This window comes from Populus alba, chromosome 7, assembly GCF_005239225.2.
Source record: "Populus alba chromosome 7, ASM523922v2, whole genome shotgun sequence".
NCBI lineage: Eukaryota > Viridiplantae > Streptophyta > Magnoliopsida > Malpighiales > Salicaceae > Populus > Populus alba.
This window is the reverse complement of record NC_133290.1, coordinates 3,325,401-3,352,523: the sequence shown is the minus strand read 5'-3', so window position 1 is coordinate 3,352,523 and position 27,123 is coordinate 3,325,401. Positions and strand designations below refer to the sequence as shown.

Sequence of the window (27,123 nt, the reverse complement as noted above, 5' to 3'; positions counted from 1 at the left end):
CTAGTCATGACAAAGATAAAAATGAAGAATAATGGCCTGGATTTATGGTGGGTCTGTGCTATTCATAATTTCTTAAAAATAAACAATTTCTATAATATCAAACACTATTCTGGGTTCATTTTTGAAGGTTTTTTTTTTTATTTTTTTTAACTTTATTTTAATGAAATTAAAGCTAAATATTTTTTTAAAAAAATCATAATTCAATAATTTTTAAAAAATTAAGGAGGGATAAAAGAAATTTTTGCTTAATGTTCTTTTTTTTAAAATCCTAGTTGTTTTTAATGAAGTTGTTGTAAGTTCATGGTCTAAGTTGGTTAGTAATTGGTTTTTGTATTTATTTTTTTCAATGGAGAAATCTTGTTTTCATTATTCAGGTTATAAGTTTGATCTTTTTTTCCCTAAGTTTACTCGAGTTGTTTTATAAAAAAAAAAATCAAATTAAATATTTTTATGGTCTTTGTCCTCAGTATTTGATTGATTAAGATCCAATTTTCTAATTTGGTTTGATTTATGTTATATAAAATTATTATAGTCTTATAAACTGAATTGTAAGTCGATCAGTATATCATTGTTTTATTTAAAAAAAATATATATGTTATATGGTATGTTATTATCTCAATATTTTTAAAAGTGTATTTTTCAATATACATTAGATTTTAGCTTTCCTAGCATCTTTATATTTTTTATGATTAGAAAAAAAAATTGAACTACAAAGTGGGGGTTAAAGAGCTAATTATCATATAATTAAGTTTGTCATTCAAAATTTAATGTTGTAGAGTGAAATGAAGAAAATTATCATGCATGGGCATATATTTACATGCCCATTCCCATGTGTGTGTATACTAGCTTAGCCCGTGCTATGCTATGGATCTTACTAAAATCTTTTTAAATGCAATAAAAATATATTTGTAAAAAATTATATGGTATTTTTATTAAATTTTATCCAACAAGTTAATCTTAAAACCTTATAATCTGACTCCTTATATAGCTTAGGTTTTAAATTAAACAATGTTAGAGTTGCCTCAACATGACTCAATCAACATGATTAGTTTAAAAGCATATCGAATGATCAATAAAAAATATATAAGGATAAAATTAAAAAAAAATAATGAAATTGATACAATAAACATCTTTACTGGATTTATTGCTTATAACAGGTTTAAAATTAAACCTTATAAGAGTTATCGTGACATGATTTAGTCAGCTTGACCAGTTCAAATGTAACATAACCGACTGGTAAAAAAAATTTCAAATAAAATTAAGAAAATAAAAATAAAATTGATAGAAAAGAACTTTTTACCTAATTTAAGTTTAAAATTAAATAATATAGGAATTGCCTCGACACTATATTATGATTCAATTAACTTAATTTGTCTAAAGATAATCTGTATAATTATTAAAATAAATATAAAATTAAAATTAAAAAAACAAATAAGGAGGAAGTGGAAAAAACTGAGAGGCTAAATTAAAAAAACAAAACCTTTAGTCAAGCTGGGTAATGATTCCAAGTATGAAAGTAATACTGGTGCTTGATATTATTTTTATTTAAGTGATGGGGGTGTATATAAATTAATTTTCGTGCACTGTAAATCCATTTATTTATTAAATCCAGGTAGTACTTAAAAATTTTATACGAATTTTATTTTTCATAATTTCACTTGAGATTAAAATTATAATAATTGATAAAAACACATCCCTTAATCATTAAATCAACCCCTTTAATTTTATGATATTTTGATATCTAAACAACCTTAATATGAAAAACTTATCGTACCTGAGAGATCGAAATGCCACTATACTAAAATCCGTCATTTCAACCCGCAACGACAACTAGGAGTCCCAGACTGACGGGTACCGGCCCCTTCTGCGATTCCCCGGCGGTGTCGAACCATTAGTGCTCGGTGGCGATTGAAACACACGCGCAAACGTTCTTCTGAAGAAAAGAATCGAAGAAGTAAAGTAACATGGGTGCCTCAGAATCTAGTCTTTCAAGTTCACAGGTAATTCTTCTAATTGCAGTAATCGTTTACAATACATTTGTCACTGTTGAATAATTTGCTTGTTCTATGGTGTAAAGAAAATGACAGACGAAATCACTACTGTCACTGAGAGATCAGAAGCTTTGGATCCCATTTTGGAGAAGCTCAAATCCCTCACAATTGTAAGCTTTTTGTTATCCTTTAAATAATCCCAATTTGGAGACATACACTATCTTTTTGTTCAAAAAAATTAGTTTTTTTTGTTTGTTTTTTACTTCAGACAAGGCCAATATTAACTTCAACTCCAAAGGAAGAGGGTAGCTTGAATGACATTTTGGTGAGGAAGGCATCGTCTTCTTCAGCTCCTGGTGAGTCTCGGACTTGCTTTATCTCTCTATTGCCTTCTTGCAGTAGACTCTCTGCATTGAAGCTTTGAATAGAAGTTAGAATGTTAGATAAACGTAAATTAATCCGCTCTCTTTACTCAGTGAGTGAAGAATGATTTGAACAAAGATATCTACTGATGAAACAGAAAAGTAACTAGCTTTCGAATGTGTGTGTGAATGTTCTTAACTTCAAACATTTGAGGGTTCGTTTCATTATCCATGGTCCGGATAGAGAAAAGATAAGAATCGCAGGTTTGGTGCTTTTTTTCTCTCCTGAACGTTTTGTTTAGAATGAAATTAATGCGATGCCAGGCTGAATGGTAGTTGTTTGATGTGGTTTTTAATGTGATGTATATTGTTCAGAGGTGTAATTTTGCAATGTTATTTGTTGTGTCTTTCCCATCCCTTTTAAATTTGTTTGAGAAAGGCTAATCTTTTCATTTGGTATTTGCATGGGTGAGTGTTGTTTATAATGGTCAATGCAGCAACTGTAAATCCAAATGTGTTATTGGAGCTCATCTCAATATACCGTGATTGGCAAGAGGGGAAGGTTCAGCAGATAAGCATCAAACAGGTTTGTCTGTCATCAAGAACTACTAAGAGTAGAAGACCAGTTTATAAAATGAAGTTAAATTGTAAAGGCGTGGGATGGATCATATGATCTTGGGGTGGTCGCGGGTTCTCAGTGGATTCTATGTTGATTTTCAGTTTTTTCTCTGATGCAGTTTTTGATACAAGTTAAGATCCAGGTTGAATCTTATTACTAGGATGTACACTTCCCTCATGGACATGGTCCATGATGGATGATAAATTTCATATAGGATCTGTAAAAAACTTGTTTATAGGCTAGGACCACGTGTAAATGAATTTTTTACGCAGTGGTTGCAACTCTTCAATGCTTATGTTAAGGTTTTGGTGAGGCATCAGTGGAAAGTAGCCAGCGATATATGATATAAAACATGAAATGTCCAATCTGCTGTTAAAAGAAACCAGATGATTTGATTTGGTTTTACTTCATATACACTCAATTCTGGATGACCCGATTCTTTAATAGATCAGGTTCAAAGACTTTAAACAACATGGTTCTATGTCAAAAAAGACATAACTGATGAACCATTTGAACTGTTACTCTTTTTTTGCCCATGAATACGTGGAACCACTGATTCTTAACCAGATTGTCTGAACTAGAGTGCAACAACATCCATAGTATGTTGATGTTTCAAATCCTTTTAGGGGTATGCTTTCACCTGGAAAACATCTATCTCTTTTACGAACTTTGATTTGGTGAAAACTATTGCAGGAGGAGATAGAAAATAAGATAGAAGTGGCAGATGCTTTGGCAATTAAACTTCTTCAAAGGCTTAACTACTCTGTGTCAGCAATGCAGACTTCTTCACAGCATCTATCAGAAGGTACTTCACAACATACCGAATGGAAATCGATTACTGACGGATTATGGAACCGGATGCATAAACTATCAGAGAATTGATTGTCTCTCAGTAGTGTTTGCCTTTCGGCTCCCTACAGTTTGATGATGCCACTAGTACTGATCTCAGTTTCTTATTCTAACTGCATCTTTGATCAACTTTATTTACTTGGGACAACACATGCAGTTCATTCTCTGCAGGTGGAGATTGGGGAGCTGAAAGGGAGGTTGACTGAGGTTATGAGTAATTGTGATGCGTTGTGCAAGAGAATTGCTGCAGAGGGGCCAGAATCTCTCCGTTCATCTGTTAAGCCATTTGCAACTGCCGCAGTTGACTCAGAGATCAGATCGAGCTCATCATCTGTCCTAAAATCCAATCCACCTTCAAATGAAGCCAAGGCAGATTAACTGTTTTACCTTCTCTTTTCACCTTTTTATCTTTCCCTTGTATGTATTTAGTCATTGTTTAACCCATAATCGCCCCTGAGATCGAATTTTGCCCGCATTGCTAACAAGCAACGTAGTAGAAAAGGACAGGCAACAAGTTGTGATTCTTTGTTATGCCATCTTATCAAGATAGATTCCTCGTCGAGTTACTGAAAGTATTGACCTGCTGAAGTAGACAGTTTGTTTTATTATTGTTGTAAAACGTAAAGATTGTACCGCACCGATATGAGTTCAGATCTGGTGCCTGTGGTGTTTCCTTTTAATTGTGGTGATGAGCGTTTTTTAAAATGGATTTTTTATTAGAAAATATATAAGTTTTTTTTTTATATTAGTATATTAAAATTATGAAAAACATTAAAAAAAAAAAACATAAAATTATGGAACTGGTGTCTTAATTTTTTTAAAATGGAGGACAGGCAACAAGACAGCTCTTAATTTAATGGTGATGCAATGGGCAGAGGAGCCAGCGTGTTCCAAGTTGATACTAATGGGTAAACGACAACACGGATATGTGCTAAGATTTTTTATTCAGAAATATATTAAAATATTTTTTTATTTATAAAAATTATTTTTAAAATTAAAACAATCTAAAAATATAAATTTTTTTATTTTAAATAAAAAATAAATTTAAAATTTTTAAAAACATATTGCATTTCCAAACAAACGTTTGCAATGTGCAAGCTGCTGCCTGCCGACACAAACAGTTACAGAATGAACTTGTACTGGAATAATACAAGCCACAATCACGAGCATAAGGAAAGTACAGCACCCTACCCATCCCAATTAACAATTTTAAATGAACATGTAGGAAAGTTTTTTATTTAAAAATATATTAAAATAATTTTTTTTTTACCCATCCCAATTAACAATTTTAAATGAACATGTAGGAAAGTTTTTTATTTAAAAATATATTAAAATAATATTTTTTTTTTAAAAAAAATTATTATTAATATAAACATATTAAAATAATTTAAAAAATATATATATAAAAAATATTAATTTAAAATAAAAAAAAACAAACAGAGCTGTCTAGTTCCAGCTACTTAACCCTAACCCGATTAACTTGTGATACAGAAAAACTTGTTGATTTTTAAATTAATATTTTCAAAATTATGTTAATAAAAAAGCTGAATAAGTTAATCCATCTAATTCAAAACCCACCCGAGACGTCTCCTTGATGAACACGAGTTGGGTTTAAAAACAATTCCCCAACCCCACCACCAATTCTCTTTCATTTCCATTTTATAGAGGTAAAATTGACAAATTTTCAAACAGTCTGCTCGTCATAACACATTATTTTCCTGAAAAAGGCAAGATTTTACTTTACAAGAGCAATGATATCAGCATCGAGTGTTCATGTTGAACTTGAACCACAAACACGTCCTCATGGAAGTCTTGAAACCTTGGTTATGTCTCAAGCAGAAGAAATGAAGACAGTAAAGACAAAGGATATATATCTTTTCATGCTTATTAACAAATTGTCTATTTCTATTCAACCAAACACTTTGCATCTCTAGTTTATGTTCATTGTTTGGTAGCGTGTCCAGTCACTCGGTTGGTCGCACTACCATACAGGCAGTAAGTGTGTAATTGCAAGCAATAAGACGGCTTCTGCGTTTTGTAGTTAATTGCACAAAATTCAAGATCCAATTTCAATTCTGATATGATTTGATCTCACATTCGATTCACGAATTATGAAGAAGGTAAAAAAGGAACGCATAAATTAAAAATCCTCCTATAAACTTGAAATGCATGAAAAAAAAATTATGACTAACAATTCAAAGCAGGGACATGAACTCCATAACTTAATTTCTGAGCCAGAGGAGAGGAGAGCACCGGATGTATCAGTTCAAGGTTGTTGCTGGGCATCCATATAGCCAGCATCAACAAGAACCTTCTCCCTCTTAGCTAAATCAATATCTTCATCAACCATCATCTTCACCAATTGCTCAAACCCCACCTTAGGCTTCCAACCAAGCACTTTCCTCGCCTTACTCGAATCCCCTTTCAAATTATCCACTTCAGCAGGCCTAAAATACCTCTTATCAATCACAACATGATCCTTCCAATTCAATCCAACATATCCAAATGCCACATCCAAAAACTCCTCCACCGTATGCGACTCCTCCGTCGCAACCACGTAATCATCAGGCTTTTCCTGCTGCAACATCATCCACATTGCTTCCACGTAATCCCCTGCGAAACCCCAATCCCTCGACGCCTGCAAATTCCCTAAAAACAACTTATTCTGCAACCCCACCTTAATTCTCCCAACAGCTCTCGTAATCTTTCGAGTCACAAAATTCTCTCCGCGACGTGGAGATTCATGGTTGAAAAGAATCCCATTGCAAGCATACAACCCATAAGCTTCCCTGTAATTGACAGTATACCAATGCGCCGCGCATTTTGACGCCGCGTATGGGGATCTTGGATGAAACGGGGTGGTCTCTGATTGCGGAGGCGGCGTAGATCCAAACATCTCCGAAGATCCCGCTTGGTAATACTTGATATGGCTCCGCCCTGTCGCGGCAATATGAGATCTCACCGCCTCAAGAAGGCGGAGGGATCCGGTGGCGACGACATCCGCCGTGTAATCAGGGATTTCGAAAGAGACAGCCACGTGTGATTGGGCTGCCAGGTTATAGACTTCGTCGGGGTTGATAGTGTCGAGCCAGCGACGGAGAGACGACGCGTCGCTTAGATCTGCATAGTGGAGTTTCATGCGGGCCTTATGAGCATTGTGTGGATCTATATAAATATGGTTAATCCGCTGCGTATTGAAATTGGATGACCGACGGATCAAGCCATGAACTTCATAGCCTTTGTTCAGGAGGAATTCGGTAAGATAAGAACCATCCTGGCCGGTTATACCGGTGATCAGGGCGATTTTGGGTGTGATTTCGCCGTTGGCAGGGGTTTTGGAGTCGGATCCGGGTTGGTTTGATTCTGATGCCATTGATGGATGGTGAGATGGAGTTGATGGGTTTTTTATATAACGCGAGCCTGTGGATTTGGTCTGTTGACGGAGGGGTTTAATATAGCGGGAGGGAGATGATGGTGGAGAAGGGTAGAATGGTCAATATAAGGAAGGTGGAAAATGGGTAACAATGAAGTGGATGGTGACGTGTCGATATTGTGAGCTGAATTGACGATTTTGGGCTTGATGATGGAAGCGGTGGGATTATTGGTGAGGTGCGCTAACATATTATTGGCCGTGTTGTGTTCTGGTTTGCACGATGTGAAGAAATGTTATTTTTTAAAAATAAAATATATAATTATATGAAGACTGGGTATTTTTCCAATATAATATTTCATTGACAACCTAATATATTTGTTAAATGATTAATGTTTCCGGGAGTAATTGTGATGTATTATGTTAATTTTTATAATTTTTAAAAATAACAATTATATTTATTTAGGTATACTTAGTGTGTAAATTAGCATGGAAATATTTTAATAACAATAATAAAAAAGGGGCAAGATTATACATATAAAACCATTTATTTTCAACACATGTAATTCTAAGGAGTTATTTTATTGGTTAAGAAATGATATAAAAAGACAAACAAAAATAAATAACATGGAAATTTATTAAAGAGGTTATCACACAAAAATTTAAAATTTAAGTTTTATTAAATAGTATGTAATTAAATACTCCTATTTATAGTAGTTATTGATTTATCTTGGATAGAAAAGGAATCCTAATAAATAATTATACAGGGATTCATAAATTAAATAGAAAAAGTAAAGTTATCAAGCACAATATTTTCTAAATACAAATTATTTAAAATAATTTGGTAGGGGCAAAATTGATACTAACCCAATAGCTGAGGTACATTTTTGAGATTTTCCCAAACCGTGTCGATATTTGTCAATATCTGGCTGTTGCTAGCCTGTCCCAACACAATCGCCTGTGATTGCCTTGCCCACCATCTTCTCAGGTCAAGAAAGGAAATCAGGTGCACATGTCTTGTAACTTTCCAGACAATTGACCCAAGAAAATCATGATCAAGACTAGTGAACTGGGAAGCAACTCGGTAGAAGATGAAGAAGCCAATCATGTCCCAAAAATGTGGGAGGTGAACAAGGATCGCCTGAGCTTGATGCGCCAAAAAATCTCCGATCCACCACAGTTATTGACAAAAGCAGCTGCTAACAGTTCATGTTGCATCTTTAAAGTCCCCCGAAGATTCATTGATATCAACGGTAAGTCCTACGAACCTCATATAGTCTCAATAGGGCCTTATCATCATGGGGAGGCGCATCTTAGGATGATTGAAGAGCACAAATGGGGGTATTTAGGGTCTATGCTCTCCAGGACACGGAGCATCGGTTTGGACCTAGAAGTCTTGTTGAGGGCAATACAGCCGCTAGAAATGGAGGCAAGAGAGTGTTACTCGCAAATTATCCATCTTGACACTTGTGAATTTGTTGAAATGATGGTTCTTGATGGCGTTTTTATTATAGAATTGTTTCGTAAAGTTGGAGATGTGGTTAGATTTGAGGCCGATGATCCCATTGTTACCATGGCATGGATCATACCATTTTTTTACAGGGACTTACTTAGACTTGAGAACCAAATTCCTTTCTTTGTTCTTGAGCGTTTATTTGAGATAACAAGAACGCCTGGAGAAGAATCTGGCCCTTCTTTGAGCAAGCTTGCTTTGGATTTCTTCAATGATGCACTGCAAAGACCAGATTATATTATTGCTAGGCATAATAGTCGCAAAGCCAAACATCTACTTGATTTAGTCCGTTCAAGTTTCATAGATTCCGAGCAAGCCCAGCCACGCTGCGTGGACACATCGACTCCCATTATCCAATCTGTATCCAAACTCCGCCGTGCTGGAATTAAGCTCCGTCAAGGGGATCGTGCGGATAGTTTCTTGGTGGTGAAATTCAAGAACGGGGTGATAGAAATGCCTACCATAACCATTGACGATACCACGAGTTCTTTATTGCTCAACTGTGTAGCATTCGAGCAGTGTCACAGTGGTTCTTCCAAGCATTTCACGACCTATGCAACTCTTCTAGACTGCCTGGTCAACACCTTTAAAGACGTAGAGTATCTGTGTGACTGCAATATTATTGAGAATTACTTTGGCACCGATTCAGAAGTTGCAAGATTCATCAATGATTTGGGCAAGGAAGTAGCATTTGATATCGAAATGTGTTATTTGTCCGGATTGTTCAGTGATGTTCACCAATACTACAAGAATAGTCGGCATTTGCAATGGGCAAGCTTCAAGTTTACTTATTTTAGCACTCCTTGGTCTTTTATATCAGCAATGGCTGCCTTGATTATCCTGCTCCTTACAGTGGCTCAAACCTTGTACACTATTTATGGCACTTACAAAACCTAAACCCTCTATGTATAACATAAATCATCTGGTAGCTTAAAGAAGATACATTATTATAATTGATACATTGTAAAGTTTTTTGCTTTCTTTTTCTTATTCCAATTATTTCATTGAAAGGTCAAAGATCACAACGGCTCCACCACGACGTTCAAGGTGATCTTTCAGCAGAATTCATAAAATCACTTTTTTTTTTTACATTACTGGGGTGTCTACATAGACTTTAAAATTAGTTTTGACGTTGGTATTTAATGATTTTAAAATTTATAAAATTTAAATTAGTAATTTTTAAGGAATAAATTTAAAATCTAATTAATTGAGTTATATTTTTAAAATTATAAAATTATATTTATTAGTCTTGGTTTAAGGAGATATTTCAGTAGGTTTTAGAGAATAACTCGGAATAATATATTTAAGATTTTTTTTTTAAATGATAATATTGTTTTAATATTTTTTTAAAAAAAATAAAATAATATTATTTGGATAACTCAATTAATTCATGTACCAAATCTTAAACCGAGCCGAGAATTAAATTGAGTTTAATAACTTAACATAAAATCAAACCAGACAGTACTTTACCACATGGTTAAAGAGTTGTGCACTTCTATTTTTTTTACATCACTTAATGGCTTTTTACTTTTACCATAGTCTTCAAATCTTGCTGACAAGTGTCTTGGATCAGGATTTAAAATAAAAAATAAAAATCTAGGTGATCCGTTCAAAAACTTATTTACAGCTCATTGACTGTTTATCTAGCAAAAACCATGTTGTTGTGATATATTAAAATAAAAATAAAAAATTAAGGTTTTTACGGTCAAAACATGTGTGGTAATAGTTTTAAAAATATTTTAAAAAAATTGATTTTTTTAATTTAATATTTTTTAAATATTTTTAAATCATTTTGATGTGATAATATTACAAATAATTTTTTAAAAATAAAAAAATATATTATTTTAATATATTTTTAAATAAAAAATATTTAAATAATAATTATAACTACATTTTTTTTAGCGGGCGATATCAGGGTTAAAAACTCTAGTTTTAACTTTTAGCTGGCTAATGTTCTATGATCCAAAAATGTATTTTTTAAGTGACAAATCAATCAGAGACATCATACTTTTCATATCTGCACAAACAACTTCTTTTTGTTAATAAATGGTTTCGACTGTACGTGGCAGCAATCAAATGGGGAAAAACTGTTATCAATTAGGTCCGTCGATATGAATAAATAAGAAATAGTTCTACAGATATAATTTAGTTACTCCAATTTTAATTTTGTTTTTTTAAAAGTTAAAATTTATAAATTCAAGTTTTATAAATTTTAGAATTATTAAAAGTTTAAATAATTATTAATTTTTAAAATTTATAAAATTAATTAAAATATATGTAAACTAGTCCGAATATTTATATTAATAATAAAAAAAAAAATTGATGGAGACGTGCACGAGGTCTTGAATTAAGTTCATTGACTCTTCAAGGTTCTGCTGTGACCCAACGAATTTCCTTTGTAAGCCGGTCCCACTTGGCTGCAGGAGAAAAGTCATAAAGACTTTCTGAAGAAAAGTCATGAATAAACTTAGGCAAAATCACCACTTCTATCCCTCATTTTTGTACGAAATGTTCATCTTACCATGATTTATTAAAATAGGTTTGGTCTATGACTCCGTCTAAGTGTGTGTTTGTATTTGAGATGGAGATTGAGGTTTAGGTTTAGGTGTGGGATCCATTAAAAAACAAAAAAAAAACAAAAAAAAAATAGCTTTTTTGTAGTTGAGGTTTGTGTATAAATGGGTTGTACCCAACTACAACCTCAACCACAAAAGCAAAAACAAACACACTCTTTATAAGTCACTCTAAAATTTATTGTTTCAAGTATTTTTTCAAAAAATCAAAAGTCAAACTTAATTTTTACTTGTTCAACTGTATTATAAATTAATTCATTAAACAATTGGGTTTAATCAAATCAATTTTTATCTTAATAATTTTGTACCGAATTCTAGATAATAAAATTACTAAGTTAATTTACCGAGTTAGGTTTAATAACATTGAGTAGCTGATATCAAGTAAATAAAAAATAGAAATATAATTCTTTTATATAAAAAAAAATATATAAATATAATATTTTTTTAATAAAAATATTTGTAAGAAATAAACACAAGAACAATTTCTCAGCACAGAAAGGAATCTTAAAACAATATGAAAAAATGATATAGGAATATAAATGATAATTAAAAACAAGAGAGAACTCTTACAAAAAAAGAAGAAGAAGAAGAAGAAAGATAGGACATGAAAAATAAATTTGATTTTTTATAACCGATCCACATGAAAAAAATATAAAAATAGGGTAGTATTGGTGTAGATCAGAATTTTCGAATTTTAAGAATTATATATATGTTTCTAAACTTAACTAGAACACAATTTACTAAAATCCCTTTGAAATTCGTCGCAGTTTGTCGTGTGTTTTTGCATAGAAGGTGTCAACGCAGATATTAATGGTGCTTGTCAGATATACCAACCAGAATTAAAAATAGGATGACTATTTCTTCTTGTTTGATCATTTCACTCTATTTCAGAGTTAAAAACGTTTGACCTATGAAATGCCGACCAGGTCCTACTAGGAACCACAAGCCCAAACCATGCAGTACTATATATGCTAGCAGGGCCATCCCGATACCTTCCAATCACACCAAACAAGACGATTGATTTTCCTCAGCCAACAAGACCCTTTAACAGCTACTAGCTACCAGGAGTACACTCATCACAGCCTGCTCAATCCTCATTCAGTACTGTGAACTCAGACAATATGGCACGACAAACTTGTGGTCCTGAAGAGAGATCAGCAGACGAATACGCACCTGCGACCACAATGGAGGCCGGTGGAGAACAAGAAACACCGGAGGATTCAAGCTCACGGCGCAGTGATGAACGATCAACAGTAGAAAAATTATCAAGTAAGCTTGAGTGTTTCAAAAACCAGTTGAATTTAGAGAAGTTTGATGTTCATAGAGACGTGTCAAGAGACTTGAAGGTGGATTCAAGCTCACGGCGCAGTGATGAACTATCAACAGTAGAAAAATTGTCACGTAAGCTTGAGTGTTTCAAAAACCAGTTGAATTTAGAGAAGTTTGATGTTCATAGAGACGTGTCAAGAGACTTGAAGGTGGATTCAAGCTCACGGCGCAGTGATGAAGGATCAACAGTGGAAAAATTGTCACGTAAGCTTGAGCGTTTCAAAAACCAGTTGAATTTAGAGAAGTTTGATGTTCATAGAGACGCGCGTGTCAAGAGACTTGAAGATGGATTCAAGCTCACAGCGCAGTGTTGAAGGATCAACAGTAGAAAAATTGTCACGTAAGCTTGAGCGTTTCAAAATAAGGACCGTACAAGGGGGAGGAGGGGTTGTCAAGGTGGAGGAAGACAGATCGTAAATTATCGACTTGATTCTTCAACTTTGGATGTAGAACTTTCAAATTCTTTTTTATTTATCATTTAATTAGCATGGATATACGTGGTAACTAAAATCATTTGATCCTTGATTCTTTCACATATCGATTGTTATCTCAATCTTTAGAAGAAATTAGCATCAAATCCGATCAAGAACTCCGCCACAGCAGCGCCTGAAGTTAAATTTCCAGGCTCGGGGATTGGGCTTCTGATGGTCTCATGATTTTTTCAGTCTAAGAAAGCTCTCGGAAATGAACCGTCCAAGTTGGAAATCACAATTAGGCCTCCAATTACAACCTTGTTTAAGGAAAATTCTCCCCCAGGGCCCAAGTGACGCATCACTCAATACTCATGTACCCGGGTGGTCAAGGAACTTTATTGGAAAGGAAATACATAAAAATAATTATCAAAATGTAATTGTGATTCTCTTGACCCTTTTCCGTGTTGAATTGATTTTGATTTTGAGTTATACTAGGAGGAGAAAAGGAAAAATATTAAAAAAAAATAATTAAAAAAAATTATTTATATAAATCATAAGAATTGAATTGAATTAGTTCTAAGAGATATAATTCAACTACTCAACTTTTAGATTTGTTATCTAGAAGTTACCAGTTTGAATTTTATAAATTTTAGGGTCATTGAAAACTTATACAGTCATTAATTTTAGGATCCATATAATTAATCGAAGTGCATACAAGTTAGCCTAGACACTCATATTAATAATAATTAAAAAAATTGAATTTGAGATTATTTATGTGATTCAAAAGATTTATTGATTAGTTCTCATTATTTAAAAAATCATATATTTAATTTCAATATAATTTTTTATTTTCTAAAACTAGAAAAGACTTTTTTTCTATTGAAAAATTCATTCATGAAAGAAAATACTGTTCTTTAAGAAAAATAATACTAAACCAAGACTACAATTGATTAATTTTGAAAAACAACAAAGATTAAACTATAATTAACTCTCCAAAATATACTTTAATGACTGTCAACTCAAGAGCATAACTTCAAGTTTGGGTTCACGTACGATTATTATCATAATAGTTAGTTTAACAAGATTAAGCTTTCACATAATTGAGTATTAACGAGGCAAGAATAAAATTCCGACGTGTGGATCCAGCCAGGAATAAAGATACGTGGAGATTATTAATAAAATTGGATAGTCAAAATCAAACAAAAGAAAAGATGAGAGCAGACAGGTGGACCAACTATTAGCCACCAACTCATCACCACTTGCCAACTTTATATGCGATGTCTAATCTTTCAAAAAGAAAAAAGTTATAAATAGGGTTTTAATAATAAAAAAAAAAAAGAAAGAAAGGGGGGGGCTAGTGTAACATGGTCTTAAAATTTGTTCTGTTCGAGAAAAACCTATTAATTTTTTAAAATAAAATAGAATAGAATAGAATTAATTTAAATTAACTTGGCTGCTCCTTTATCCTAGACTTGCCTTGATCTACCATCTAATTAGGTTAAAATAAGTAAGCTATTACAGGCCGAGCTCCGAGTCCGCGTTTGGAAACGGGGATATGTGTTTTTAAAAAAATTATTTAAAAAAAAATTAAATTTTTTTATATATTTTAAATCATTTTAATGTTTCAAGAATAATTTTTTTAAAAAAACAGTAACTATATTCTCAAACACGCTCCGGAACGATAACCACCGTCCTCTCTGGCGGGTTGATTCCTCCTTTTATCCATCTGCTCTCCTCCTCCCCGCTTCCTTCTACAGACGCTTCTGTCTTATATATATATATATCTTCGTCTTTCGCGAAAATCATCAGAGAATTTGTTCAAAAAAATATCGACGTGGTGGACTATTTGTTTTTGAAATCTGAAAAAAAAATCTGATTAAACTGTTTCAGTTACTATTACTGAAATCGAAAAATAGTTGATAAAACTTGATTTGATTTGAAGAGAAAAGGATTTTAGATTTAGTGATATGAAGCGATCGAGGAAATCAAACAGGGTTTCGTGGGCACCAGGTCTTTATCTTTCTCAGGTATACCTGTAATTATTTTATTAATCTTTTTCTTCTTTCATTTCTCAAATAGTCCAAATTTAAATCTGATACAGCAAGCGATTAATATCTGGATGTGTGTAATAGTGTTATCTTAATTAATTAATGAGATAATGATCTGCTTTAATGGGGATCTGATGATACAGCCCCTGAAGGAATTAAGGGTATTGGATCTGATTGCAGCATTAGAGGAAGGGAGTTGCTTGAAGAACTTTTCTTTGATGCTATATCCCCTTCAAGCACTCAGTTGAAGTACACAATCTTGTGTCAGAATCGAAAAAAATGGCTTTAACTGTAATCTTTCATGTGATAAAAGATACAAACTTTGTTGAAAAGAAATGAAGAAAAATGCATAAGAACTGGAAAAGTAGAGGATGGTTAGTTAAGCAATCCTGTTAGCCATAAAACACACTTGACTTATTAGGAAGAAACAAAGATGATAGGTAAATAATTGTTCTAGGAGACAAGAATTAATTTTTTTTATCTCTCAGATTGTTAATCCATTCTAAATTTAAATGCTTATGCTGCACTTCGGCACAAACAGATGAAAACAATCCAGTCAGCTTTAACATGATGAAATGGTAAAAGAGAATGTGGAAATACTCGAGCTCTGCTTTTCTGTACTTTGGTTTGAATATATGTTTCAGCTCTTTTGCTTAGTGATACATCACGGCATGTTTGATAAGGTTTTAGTTTTGAGTTCAAAATGGATTCGATTGGTGTTTCCTGTAAATTAATGTCAATTTATTATAATCAACGCATTTGGAGGGCCTTTCCAATGTACAAAGTCATGCCTGTAATGTGGTATAGGCTGTAAGAAGAAGGTGTCCTAAACTTCTCCTTGTAGAAATTGGTTTTGCATGATTGCATCAGAATCTCTTTCTGTCCTGATAGTTTGTTGTGCATGGGAAGAGTGTACCATAAAACCTATAATTTTAGGTTGCAAGTGGAGATGAAGACTACCTTTTGCATCTGGAGGGGTAAATATTGTTCCTCTCATCTATTATTGGTGTAGCTGGGCATTGTGTCTGAAGTCCTTAACCAAAGTCCTTTCTTTGATCTACAAATTGCTCTCTCATTTGCACCATTTGAATCTGAATTGAATTTTCTTGTAGATCATTAGCAAGCACTATTGAGATGCTTCATAGGACCATTGGAAATATTTGGAGGTGTGGAACCTTTTTAAAATGCTCTTAATATATAAGTGGATTAGTTGCTGGAGATTTGATTTCTGATCTTTGATTTTTCAATTATAGTATGAGAGAAGAACTGCAAACAATATAATCAGGAATTAATTGTCTAGTGCATCCAGTCATTTATGTTTTCATAATTGAGTGTGCTCATTTGTCAAAATAGCAGGAGTTGATTGGGGTGAAAAAGCATCCAGGTTTGTAGTGTGTATTCAGGATCTTGTGAACCAAGTTAATCTTGCTAATGTGATTTTATTAGGTGGTTCATTTAGTTCGGATTTGTATAAACGTTGCTTGTTCACACTGCCATAATGCTTTTGTTGACAATTAGATTTTCACCATGACAGTGTTGTTTTCTAGGTCATATCATAGTTGTTTGAGAATTTACTGGTGCCCTAGTTTTTACTTGTGCTGATTGAGCTGATAACTGTCTGCAGTCTTCTAACTAATTCTTAAGCAGTTTATCTTGCTCTCAGTTTTTTGAGTGCCCCTAGATGATTCCCTTTTATGTTAATGTAATGAAATAGGGTTTCTAAATGTCACTGGGTATTTATTTCTTGTTAAGGACTTGTTTCTGATGTTTAATAGGTGAGGCTGTTTCTATCTGAGGATTGTCCTTCAGAAGTTGGTGGACAAGTCCGAGATCTTCTCCAGAAAAATGCATCGCGGCTTTTGCCGATTTCAAGCAGTAAGGATTCGAATGACCTCCCCCCTGGATTTGAAGGCACTCATTTTTTGAATCCATATATAAAGGAATTATCCTGCTTTCCTAGGGTTCAATGGAAGTGCCCACCCAACGTAAGCAGATTTTCTCAGTTATTTTCCCTTCTACTTGCATAAATATGCTGTTTCTTATGCACCATGTGGTGACATCGTGATGTGATAACTTAATGTCATTAGACCTTTAGGATGTAGAATGTGGTGTCAAGTGATTGAATTATTAAAACCCCAACTGCTGGCTTTTCTCGTCTGAAAACAGTTTGTTGTGAATTACAACTGGCGTGTCACGGATGGAGAAGAAAGCCAGGAGTCAGAGGCTCAAAAACTGAGGGAAATGAGAGTTCTTGAAGCAGTTTATCCACGCCCTTCTTCTGTTCCTCCCAGGTAAAATTTCTTATTTTTGCAAACCAAGATTCTGTAAATCATCTTCATCTGACTAGGCCTCACATTCTTTTCTGTGTAGCCCTGCTGTTTCTTTAGACGTGGAAGAGGAAAATTATGATGATAGCCTCACTCCAAATATCCCTCTCATTCCTGTAGAAGAAGAGGAAGCTGCAGAAATGCCTGCTGCTTTGACAGAACCACTAAAAAACCCCACAACTTCCCTGTCACCATCATTGCCACCAGTTTTATTGTCATCTGGAATCCTGAACTCTTCAAAGAGCAACACCCCTGCTCTAAATCCACCTGCAAGTCAAAAACCAGAACTCGGAAGATTACCTGATCCAGGTACTCATCCAATCACAGCAGCTTCTGCTGCTGTTACTGCTATCATAAAAAGCAAGGAGCAGGGAGGCTTGATTGACACTGATTTACTTGCTAAAATCTTTAGCGACCCAAAAATGGTTGACAAACTTATCAGTGGCAATCAAACACTTCCTGTTACATCTAGGCCAGTTTCCAGCTCCAGGTCCCCATTGTATGCAAAACCTGCCATGGTTTCAGCACCATCCCCTGATAATGGAAACTTGCAGCACCTACCCGGTAAGGAGTTGGCCTGGTCAAAGCCAATGGGTCAGATTCCCATGCCCTGTCCAAAACCCGCAGTGCATTTTCCATCAATGCCTTATGATGGAAGCCTGCAACACCAACTTAGTCAGGTACAAACGACAGTAACTAGAACTTCTATGCATCAGGATGCTGTTCCAGCAACTGGATCAGGAGTTGCTTCACCTATTCCTGTGCCCATTCAAGAACCTGGCAAAGCCTCAGCACCTAGGCCACCAGTTGGGAACATGTTTTCTGCATCTAATTCAATGCAAACTGCACCAAGCCTTGTGCCTAGAGAATCAAAAACACCCCAAATATCTTATTTCAAAGACATCCATCCCAACCCAATGTTTGATTTGGTGAAATCCACTCTGGTTAAGAGGCCTAAACAGCCCATCAATGGTCCTCAAGGAGGAAAGAAAACTAACCTTGTGAAGGATGTGAGCTACATTAAGAACCTCATAAAGGAACATGGAACGGCAAAGAAAGAAACGAAGGATCGAAATCTGTTCCATAATGGAAGTCATTATTATAATCAAACTCAAAACCCAGAATCGATACAAAACTCGAAAAACAGAGAATCGAAGCCCAAGTTTCAGAAGCCATGCATGTATTTTAAAACTCCCAAGGGATGCCGGAATGGCTCTGATTGCCCATTCCAGCATGATATGTCATTCCAGTTTCAGACTGGTAGTGGTGATTCGAAGCTCCAAGTCGCAAAGAAAATGAAATTTAGCGGGGAAATCACTGCCGGGAGGACTTGAGCTGGCCCGTTGCATTAACTTTGGACCAGAGCTGAGCACGAGAAAATAAACCTGGAAATCAATTCTGAGCATGTTGTACAGGGTGGGTTTAAGAGGTATTGGTTTTGTCAAGAAAAGAAAATGAGCTAATGGCCTGGCATCGCCAAATGGATTTTCTTTTATTTATTTATTTATTTATCAAATCAGATGAGTTTTGCAATAAATTTTCACATCAACCACTGCATCTATGACATGTACATGGTATAAGACCTATTGAGAGATCGACTCGGCTCGATTTAGCGTTTTTACTTGGGTTTTATTTTCAATAAAACAAATATTAAAATTAATATAATAATCAAGTTAAATAAATTTTAAAAGATAAAATTAAAAACAATTAAGTATTAAATATATAATAATAATAATAATAATAAATTAAATATTAAATTTAATATAATCAACAAATAACAAGATAGTTTAATTTTTTATAACTTTTAAAAATATTTTTTGTATAAAATAAAAAAATATTTTTTAAAAAATTAAATCAAATTTTTCTTCAAATAAAAAATGTTTCATTAATTAACTTTCATAACAAAAAAAGAAAATGAAAGTTCAAAAAATCATTTTCTTAAAAATTATTTTTTACCTTTAGATAAATTTATTTTTTTATTATTATTATTTTAAATTAATATATTTTATCATTTTCAAATTATTTTAATGTGTTGATATTAAAAAAAAAATTTAAAAATTTATTTTAATATATTTTTAAATAAAAAATAACCACAAAGACACTTACAAACAACAATTTATATTTTATATAATTTAATATTGTATAAATTGCTACTTTTTATTGAACCATGTAGAAAATATTGTTTAATTGATTAAATAGTTTATATTTTTTATAATAAATTTTATATATAATTGTGTTTCAATTTTGTAAAAAGTTAAATAACTTACTTTTCTTTCATAAAAAAACAAAAAAAATTTATTTATTTTGCATATAAAAATTCATATTATAACAATTTAAATCAAATATATACTTTTTAAAAAAAACCAAAACTAGCAATTTTTTTCTTAAACTTATTTTTTAAAACCACATAAAAGCTAAAATAATTCTAAAAACACTCTAAAACTAAAAGAAAAAAATTGTGTTAATGAACACACCCTTAAACTTTCCCCAAACTGAAAGATTTTGATCTATCGCGGTACTCTCTCTTTCCAAAACAACTAAAAAAAATGAGATATCAGATGAATAAAAATATAATCGACATGAAATTTGTTAACATCTGGTCTCTTCTCTGCCTTTTCCCCTTCGCTTCTCTTAATTCCTAACCATTTCTATTAATCTCATAAACCCTTGTAGCCCAATTTCTCAAATCTCAAAAGAAACCACTTATCGAAGCTTTTTGTAGCATCAAGACCAAAAATAATTAAAATGAAGGAAACAATTTTGGCCTAAAATGGCAACAGCTGAATCAGGATTAACAAATTGTTTCAATTACAGATCCTATTTTTCATTTCCAGCCCATAGAAGATCTAAATTCCTACGCAAATGAAATCAAAACAAACAAAATAGAAGACCCGTTAAAGCCTAACCCCCAAACCCATACAAAGTACGACCTTGCCTCTTAAGAGCATAGACAACATCCATGGCAGTGACAGTCTTTCTTCTCGCATGCTCTGTGTAAGTAACAGCATCACGAATCACATTCTCGAGGAAGATCTTCAAAACCCCTCTAGTTTCCTCGTAAATCAGCCCACTAATTCTCTTCACACCTCCTCTTCTTGCTAGCCTTCTAATTGCTGGCTTTGTGATTCCTTGGATGTTATCTCTCAACACCTTCCTGTGCCTCTTTGCACCTCCCTTTCCCAGCCCCTTTCCGCCCTTTCCTCTTCCCGACATCGTCGCAAACTTTCCTGCGAAACTTGATTATTTTCTCGGAAAATCAAACAGTTGAGAGCTTTTTCGCTTTTTCTATGCGCTTGAATGGTGATTTGCAGGTTTGGCCGGGTATTTATACGAGGCAGAGGTCTTCAGAAAAGGCAGTTGTTTTGGCGGTAGAGCAGATTTGTGTTTTTGGTGGTTTAATATCCACCGTTGGTTGGTTATCATCTAACGGATGTTTAACGAGGATGCCTGAGATTGCCAGCATGGATTCCTTCTAGCTGTAATATCCGTAGGATTATGTTCTATCCATGGTTTAATCCGCGTCAAGCTGGTGATTTTGTAATAACCGTTTGTTAGAATCGATCTAACGGATAAGGAGAAAAACAGGATAAAGGATTACTATACGCTAGCGTATTGTGTTGTTAAAAAAAATAAAAGGTATTTTCACACTAAAACATTTAGTGACTCTAGCTAAATAGCATTTTAAATAGGGTACTTTTACACTACAAAACGTTAACGACCAATACAGAAGAACTAAGTCCGTTTGTAACATTTTCTTTTCTTCAATTTGTAGTGTTTTAAATAGTGCATAGTATAATTTTTTAATGGAGTTTAAATTATTCATTTTTTAACAAAAAACAATATTGTTATTATATAATTAAATTAAAAAATTAAAAAAATACTTGCAGCATGAAATCAAATACCTTAATATATACAGCCCCTGAATTGATAATTTAGCACTAGAGGGCCAAAAGGATCATTAACAACACCAGAACTTATTGTAACCACTGCAATCTTTTAGTGCTATTTATCCATGTCTTTCTTGTTGATAACCTCTACTTAGGGCACGAACTAACAGCTAGTTAAATATAAAATTATCTGTGGGATCCATTCATTCCAATGAAGCTATTATTAGAGAGTCGGTTAAATTTCACCCAAAGCACACCCAGAAATCATTCAGAAGGAATACAATCCCAAGCACACGAGCCTGAACTGAGTCAGGGGATGATGCCTTAATGAGTCAAGAACCAATTCAACACGATAAGAATGACCAAACAGGTAGGACCACTATGTGATCATTCTGGAATTAAATGAAAGCAAAACCAATCCTGTAAATGCTTGAATATGTTTGCAAAGTACATCGAATATTTGTTCAATACACGCCATGATCACCCTGCATGATTAGCCAGTCCTCAAGATGATGTGAACTCCACTGTCAGTATCCACTATGTCACTTATCTCGCCAACCTTAAGAGAGAAGGTGGTCTCTTCAAAAGGCTTCTGCATCTGGCCTCGACCAAAGGGCCCTGTAGAAATATTAACATGGAGTTTTATTTAGACCAATACATTTGATGATGAGATGATACAGATAAAACTATATATAACCAAAATAGACAGAATCTAAGTTGAAACTAAAATATCAGCAATTATGTTTACAAAGGCCAGGAGGCAATAATATAGCAAAGATCACATCATGAAGATTATGCGGCTTCCCAACAAAGTATAAAACTCTCTTAGCTTTGTTCTCATCAGACATGCACGCACACACATGTTGCTAAGGTCGCAAATACATCAAGCTGGTTTCAACAAATTTGATATGATGACCAAGTATCCATTTGGACACTGGTGGTTAACTAGCCACCATAAACCTGAACAAAAGCTTAATTGGGCGGGGTGGAGTTAAAGCTTTGAGCTTGGTAGAAAATAGATGATTGTGGAGAAATAGGTTGATTATCTAGTAGAATTCCTCTTCTGTCTTAATTAAAGGTCGTTCTTTGGTCTAAAAAGAAGAAGCTGAATTGTTTTTTGTGGATTAGGTTCTAATAATTTTAAGAAAACATGTTTCTTTTTGTTCTTTTCTTTCTTTTTGCTTTTCTTTTTTTTTGCCTCTTTTTAAAAATTCCACACGTCATCATTTTCTCGTAGTTCAGTGACTGATTGACCAACATGTGGCACTCAAACGAACAGAGTTAGACAAAAAGACAGTCCTTAACAGAATCACAAGTTAAAAGGATGGAATCCATACAAATAAACTCGTGCACAGGCAAAAATCTTACAAGAAACAAGAGTTTAGTGGCAAAAGGTGGCATTTACCCTTGTACACTTGATAGTTTATCAAATACACAAATTTTATGAACCTAACCTGATCAAATTCATACTGGCAACTGCAATGGCAACGGCAACGCGTACTAAGAGCAGGGTAACACATAATTAACCACAACAGAGATGAACTTCTGGTTCTGCTCCTAGAGGCAGGAAAGAGAGAGAAAATGTGGCTCACAAAAACATGGTCACACCTAACTAATCATGGCTAAACCAGGAATCTATCAGTGTAAAACTGTGAGCTACGTGACAAATCAAGAGGTGAGCATGCGTTCCCAAAAAATACATCATTTAATAAAATTTAAAGGCAACTACAAACAACAAGCTTAGAGGTATACTCTCATTGTAAAGGCATCATAGTATTTGAAGACTTCTATTACCAAGCAATTCTTGTTCTCATTTATTGAATTTACAAGTTCATATCTAGTTATCTCAAATGTGTTAATGCAACAGCAATTCGATAGATGCTGTAAGTCAAAGAGAAGAACAACCTTCTTGGCTCAATTTCTTTGAAATTATTCATGCAGCCTCCTATAAAGTGTCAGTGTAAACAAATTTTATTTTACTATGTTCTGTCACATATGCACAAGCTTAATGTCACTCATCTCACAACAAATGCAGAACTAATTTGGTATTAAGGGTTAGATTTCTTTTGGGATTGAGCGGAGTTCTAGTTTAGTAGAATGTAGATCAAATGTCCTGAAAGAAATATATTAAGAACCTAGTACATATTCTTTTCTTGAAGGTTCTCTCTTAATCCTTTCCCTGATTTTTCCAAAACCATCATATAAAAACAATAGCATAATTGAATTAAAACACCAAAGAGGTGAACTCCAGGTTCAGATACTTGAGAAAAAGGAAGAATGAAAACATGGAATGCTTGCATATGTTGTGAAATAGGTCTCTGGAGACCAGTTCATAAATTTATCCAGTATGTTAAGCAACATAAGCCATTATCACACAAAGAAAGAATCAAAATACAAAGCACATCCTATTCTGCAGAACGCATCTAGGTTTGATTACACCTTAAAGTAATCACAAAGCATGAGCTTGGAGGTTTAAAGGTCAACAATGAAAGCATTGTACTCTTTCCAGACATTTCATCAAGTACTTCTCTCATTATCATTTATTAAATTGATCACTTCATCATTAGCTATCTCAAATATGTTGATGCAAAAGCAATCCCATGGATGCTTTGAACAAAAGTGCATGAAAATCGACTCAATTTGTTTCAAATTATGTTCATTTTAATAAAGAGCATGTCATAAAGCAAAACGATTAACAAATTTATCAAAAGGAATCATAGCAGCTCCACAAGTGAGCAAGTGTTGGATCATCTTGCTTAATCCAGCCTTTACCAAAGGTACATACAAGCACAAAATTCAACTCTCAGCCATTTAAAACATCCATAATAACAACCTATTACATCAGTGGTGTGAGACTTGATTTTCTATATCAAACATTTCTACCCTCAATACCAAGGAGTTAAGCACTTTAGTAACAGCATAGCACAAAATTGGCCCGAGTAACTAATTTCACTGCAGAATACAAAAATTGGTCCCGGTAACTTATGTCACTGCCAAATAATTTTCACCCCGGAACACTAAATTTCTGTAACCTCACCGTACTTAATCTTCTAGTAAAATCAAATTCACCAACTAGCACTAACCAAGAAAACAACCACTACCCATTTCATACATACCCAATACAAACAAAAAATCTTATATCCCATCAAACAACACACAGATATTCCAAACTTAAAGCCAAAGAAACATCCCCATTCAGTTCCAACACTAATTGCAAGCATCACACAGGTTTCAGCAACAAATCACAATGACTAAACCTCACTTTAATCTTCCTAATCTAACCACAACACCCCTAAGAGCTAAAATCTCCAAATTACAATTCATTAAATGACTAAAAGTAAAGCAACCTAAAAAAATATCTTGCAAAAAAACAAAAAAAAAAACCACGAAAAAGAACTAACCGAGATCGCCGCCACGTTTAGCAGAGCTACAATCAGAGATTCTAGAAGCGACATCCTCAAACTTAGCCTTTCCAGAAACAATATCCTCTCTAATTGCTTTGAGTTGAGAAATAGCACTATCCCTTGTCGTGTTTTTTATCACACGACCTTCTGGGTCTTTCCATGATGCCTTCCTTCTTGAACCCTCGTGTTTTATTAGGATGTGTGATGCTCGAACTTGAGTCCCTGATGCAGATGATGCCATTTTAGGTCTCTTTTTGTGCTTTTCGCTCTCTTTGTGGGTTTCTTTGTGCTTTGGCTTGGATGGTTGTGCTCGGTTTCGATCTTCTTGTGAGATCGAATCTTTCTTTCTCTTTCGATCTGAATCTATTTTTGCTGCTCTTTTGAGTTTGATTTTGTGTGTGTGAGCGCAGTGCTTTTTCTTCCTTGTAGGGTTTTTTCTCTTTATATCCGTCTTGGGTTTATAATGCCTTGTGGCTTTGATGTCATAGGTTATCTTCTAGCTTTTGCCTGATGTAAGGGATGTCTTTTGAGACACGTTAATTAGGTTAACTTTGATAAAATACTGTTAATTAATAAATTGATAAGCTAGCTTAAGATATTATAACAATAAAATGTATTTATAAAATAACAACAGCAGCAGCAGAAATAATAATAATAATTATTATTATTATTATTATAGATAATTACAAAAAAAATCGTATACTTTGGTCTGTTTTTTATGTTCAATAAGAACATTATTGAATTGCAAGTTTTGAAAATACCAAGATCAGAGTGCCAAAAAGTTCTTTTAACGTAAAATTAGTGTAGAGAATGAGGAAATGGGCCGTCTAATGGGTACATGGGCTGGGCCTACGATGATACGGTGTTTGTAAGTATAATAGAAATTATTTTTTTATTTTTTAAATGTATTTAAATAATATTTTAGTTTTTTAAGATTTATTTATTTATTTATTTTTAATATTAACATCCAAAATCACAAAAACTAAAAAGGGAAAAAAAATATCAAATTCAAACAGGGTCTAAGCAAACACTGGACAGACTAGTCTCGGTCCTTTTGAGCTCAGCCAAGTTTTTGGCTCAATCACACTGATTTATTCGGCCAATACATGCTTAATCTCCCATGGCAGGACCTCCTTCCCCGTATGTATCATGAAGCCAAACAGATCGGCTCGCGACCTTGTTTCGAGACATTGAGGGCTCACAGAATTGAAGCGAATCATAAGAAGCAGAAGGGAAACAGAAACACAAGTTAATAGCCATTCATTCAAGCATTAAAACAGAAACACATAGATACATGAAACTTGGATAGCAGGAGATACAGCCATCCACAACCCAGTTCTAAAAGACCTAAAACCCAATAGTACATGAATCACCAAATCAACCACCAAAACCATATAAAGTACGGCCCTGTCTCTTCAAAGCATATACAACATCCATTGCAGTCACTGTTTTGCGGCGAGCATGCTCTGTGTAGGTGACTGCATCACGAATCACATTCTCCAAGAAGATCTTGAGGACACCTCTGGTTTCTTCATAGATAAGCCCACTGATACGCTTGACTCCGCCACGCCTAGCCAGCCGACGAATCGCAGGCTTGGTGATGCCCTGAATGTTATCTCGAAGAACCTTACGATGCCTCTTGGCTCCTCCCTTTCCCAGTCCCTTTCCTCCTTTTCCTCTCCCTGACATTTTTTCCTCTTCTTTTTTCACTCTAGATTTCTTGATTTTTTTTTATCTGGGATGTAATGATCTGTGGCCTGTTTTATTGAGAGATAGGTGAAAGGTTGGCCGTTGGATCAAGCAGCGATCCGTGTGAGGCGTGGGGTTTGGGTTTTGGGCTGTTGGATTTGAGTGCTTGAATGTTATTGGTGGAAACGATGAGAGCGGGATCGTGGTTTTCTTGGGGAGTGAAAATGGATTTTTTTTAGCCTTTGCCGCGTTTGGCAAGTCAAAAAATTAAGAAGGGCGCTTTAATCTCGACACCATGACACTGTTATGGGTTCTGTAATTGGACCGTGGAGTGAGCCCAGTGAGCCCATGAGAGGGTTTTTAGGTCACGCATTGAGATTATGGGAAAACTTTAAATTCATCCCCCAATTATTGGAATAATTTTAGTTGTGTTATTTTAGAACAAAAACCATTCCAAACTGATTTGGCTCAGATTTTTTTGTTTTTTTTGTTCGGGTTCGGTTTAGTTTTTGCAGTTTCATGTTTATAAAACCAAACTAAACCGGTTGATTTTTTATAAATTATAATCGGTTTAATCTATTTTTTTCATGGTTTGTTTTTTTTATTATTATTATTTTGTTTTTCAATTTTTTTTCTTATCCGTAATTACCATATTGTATAAATATAATTTCCAATCATGCTTTGCCCTATCCATCAACCATCATTTTAAAAATCATATTAACCTGCTAATCTAAGAATTGGATCAACCT

General features: G+C 34.0%; 7 protein-coding genes across 8 annotated transcripts; 3 read left to right on the top strand and 4 right to left on the bottom strand.

Moving 5' to 3' along the window:
* Positions 1 to 1,704: 1,704 nt before the first annotated feature.
* Positions 1,705 to 4,501, top strand: LOC118063134 (uncharacterized). Of its 2 annotated transcripts, none has more exons than XM_035077068.2 (6): positions 1,705 to 2,000; positions 2,078 to 2,161; positions 2,260 to 2,347; positions 2,827 to 2,939; positions 3,666 to 3,777; positions 3,979 to 4,501. In XM_035077068.2, exons 1-6 carry the CDS (start codon positions 1,965 to 1,967, stop codon positions 4,197 to 4,199), a joined length of 654 nt encoding a protein of 217 aa, XP_034932959.1. In that variant the 5' UTR covers positions 1,705 to 1,964; the 3' UTR covers positions 4,200 to 4,501. The 2 variants fall into 2 exon arrangements, with proteins under 2 accessions (XP_034932959.1, XP_034932960.1); XM_035077069.2 differs by having other exon boundaries at positions 1,707 to 2,000; positions 2,851 to 2,939.
* Positions 4,502 to 5,866: 1,365 nt separating this feature from the next.
* Positions 5,867 to 7,279, bottom strand: LOC118063132 (GDP-mannose 4,6 dehydratase 1). The gene has a single exon (XM_035077067.2). It carries the CDS (start codon positions 7,192 to 7,194, stop codon positions 6,088 to 6,090), a length of 1,107 nt encoding a protein of 368 aa, XP_034932958.1. The 5' UTR covers positions 7,195 to 7,279; the 3' UTR covers positions 5,867 to 6,087.
* An 841-nt stretch (positions 7,280 to 8,120) lies between these two features.
* LOC118063131 (UPF0481 protein At3g47200) lies at positions 8,121 to 9,694 on the top strand. The gene has a single exon (XM_035077066.2). It carries the CDS (start codon positions 8,243 to 8,245, stop codon positions 9,599 to 9,601), a length of 1,359 nt encoding a protein of 452 aa, XP_034932957.1. The 5' UTR covers positions 8,121 to 8,242; the 3' UTR covers positions 9,602 to 9,694.
* A 4,965-nt stretch (positions 9,695 to 14,659) lies between these two features.
* LOC118063130 (zinc finger CCCH domain-containing protein 6) lies at positions 14,660 to 18,943 on the top strand. The gene is made up of 4 exons (XM_035077065.2): positions 14,660 to 15,046; positions 16,843 to 17,052; positions 17,234 to 17,358; positions 17,438 to 18,943. The coding sequence occupies exons 1-4, from the start codon at positions 14,987 to 14,989 to the stop codon at positions 18,726 to 18,728; spliced, it is 1,686 nt and encodes a 561-aa protein (XP_034932956.1). The 5' UTR covers positions 14,660 to 14,986; the 3' UTR covers positions 18,729 to 18,943.
* Positions 18,944 to 20,131: 1,188 nt separating this feature from the next.
* LOC118063137 (histone H4) lies at positions 20,132 to 20,721 on the bottom strand. The gene has a single exon (XM_035077074.2). It carries the CDS (start codon positions 20,605 to 20,607, stop codon positions 20,296 to 20,298), a length of 312 nt encoding a protein of 103 aa, XP_034932965.1. The 5' UTR covers positions 20,608 to 20,721; the 3' UTR covers positions 20,132 to 20,295.
* Positions 20,722 to 21,521: 800 nt separating this feature from the next.
* Positions 21,522 to 25,210, bottom strand: LOC118063138 (peptidyl-prolyl cis-trans isomerase Pin1). Its single transcript, XM_035077075.2, has 2 exons — positions 24,683 to 25,210; positions 21,522 to 21,899 (listed from the first exon to the last, which is right to left on the bottom strand). Exons 1-2 carry the CDS (start codon positions 24,924 to 24,926, stop codon positions 21,775 to 21,777), a joined length of 369 nt encoding a protein of 122 aa, XP_034932966.1. The 5' UTR covers positions 24,927 to 25,210; the 3' UTR covers positions 21,522 to 21,774.
* Positions 25,211 to 25,918: 708 nt separating this feature from the next.
* LOC118063147 (histone H4) lies at positions 25,919 to 26,431 on the bottom strand. The gene has a single exon (XM_035077086.2). It carries the CDS (start codon positions 26,372 to 26,374, stop codon positions 26,063 to 26,065), a length of 312 nt encoding a protein of 103 aa, XP_034932977.1. The 5' UTR covers positions 26,375 to 26,431; the 3' UTR covers positions 25,919 to 26,062.
* Between the last annotated feature and the right edge of the window lie 692 nt (positions 26,432 to 27,123).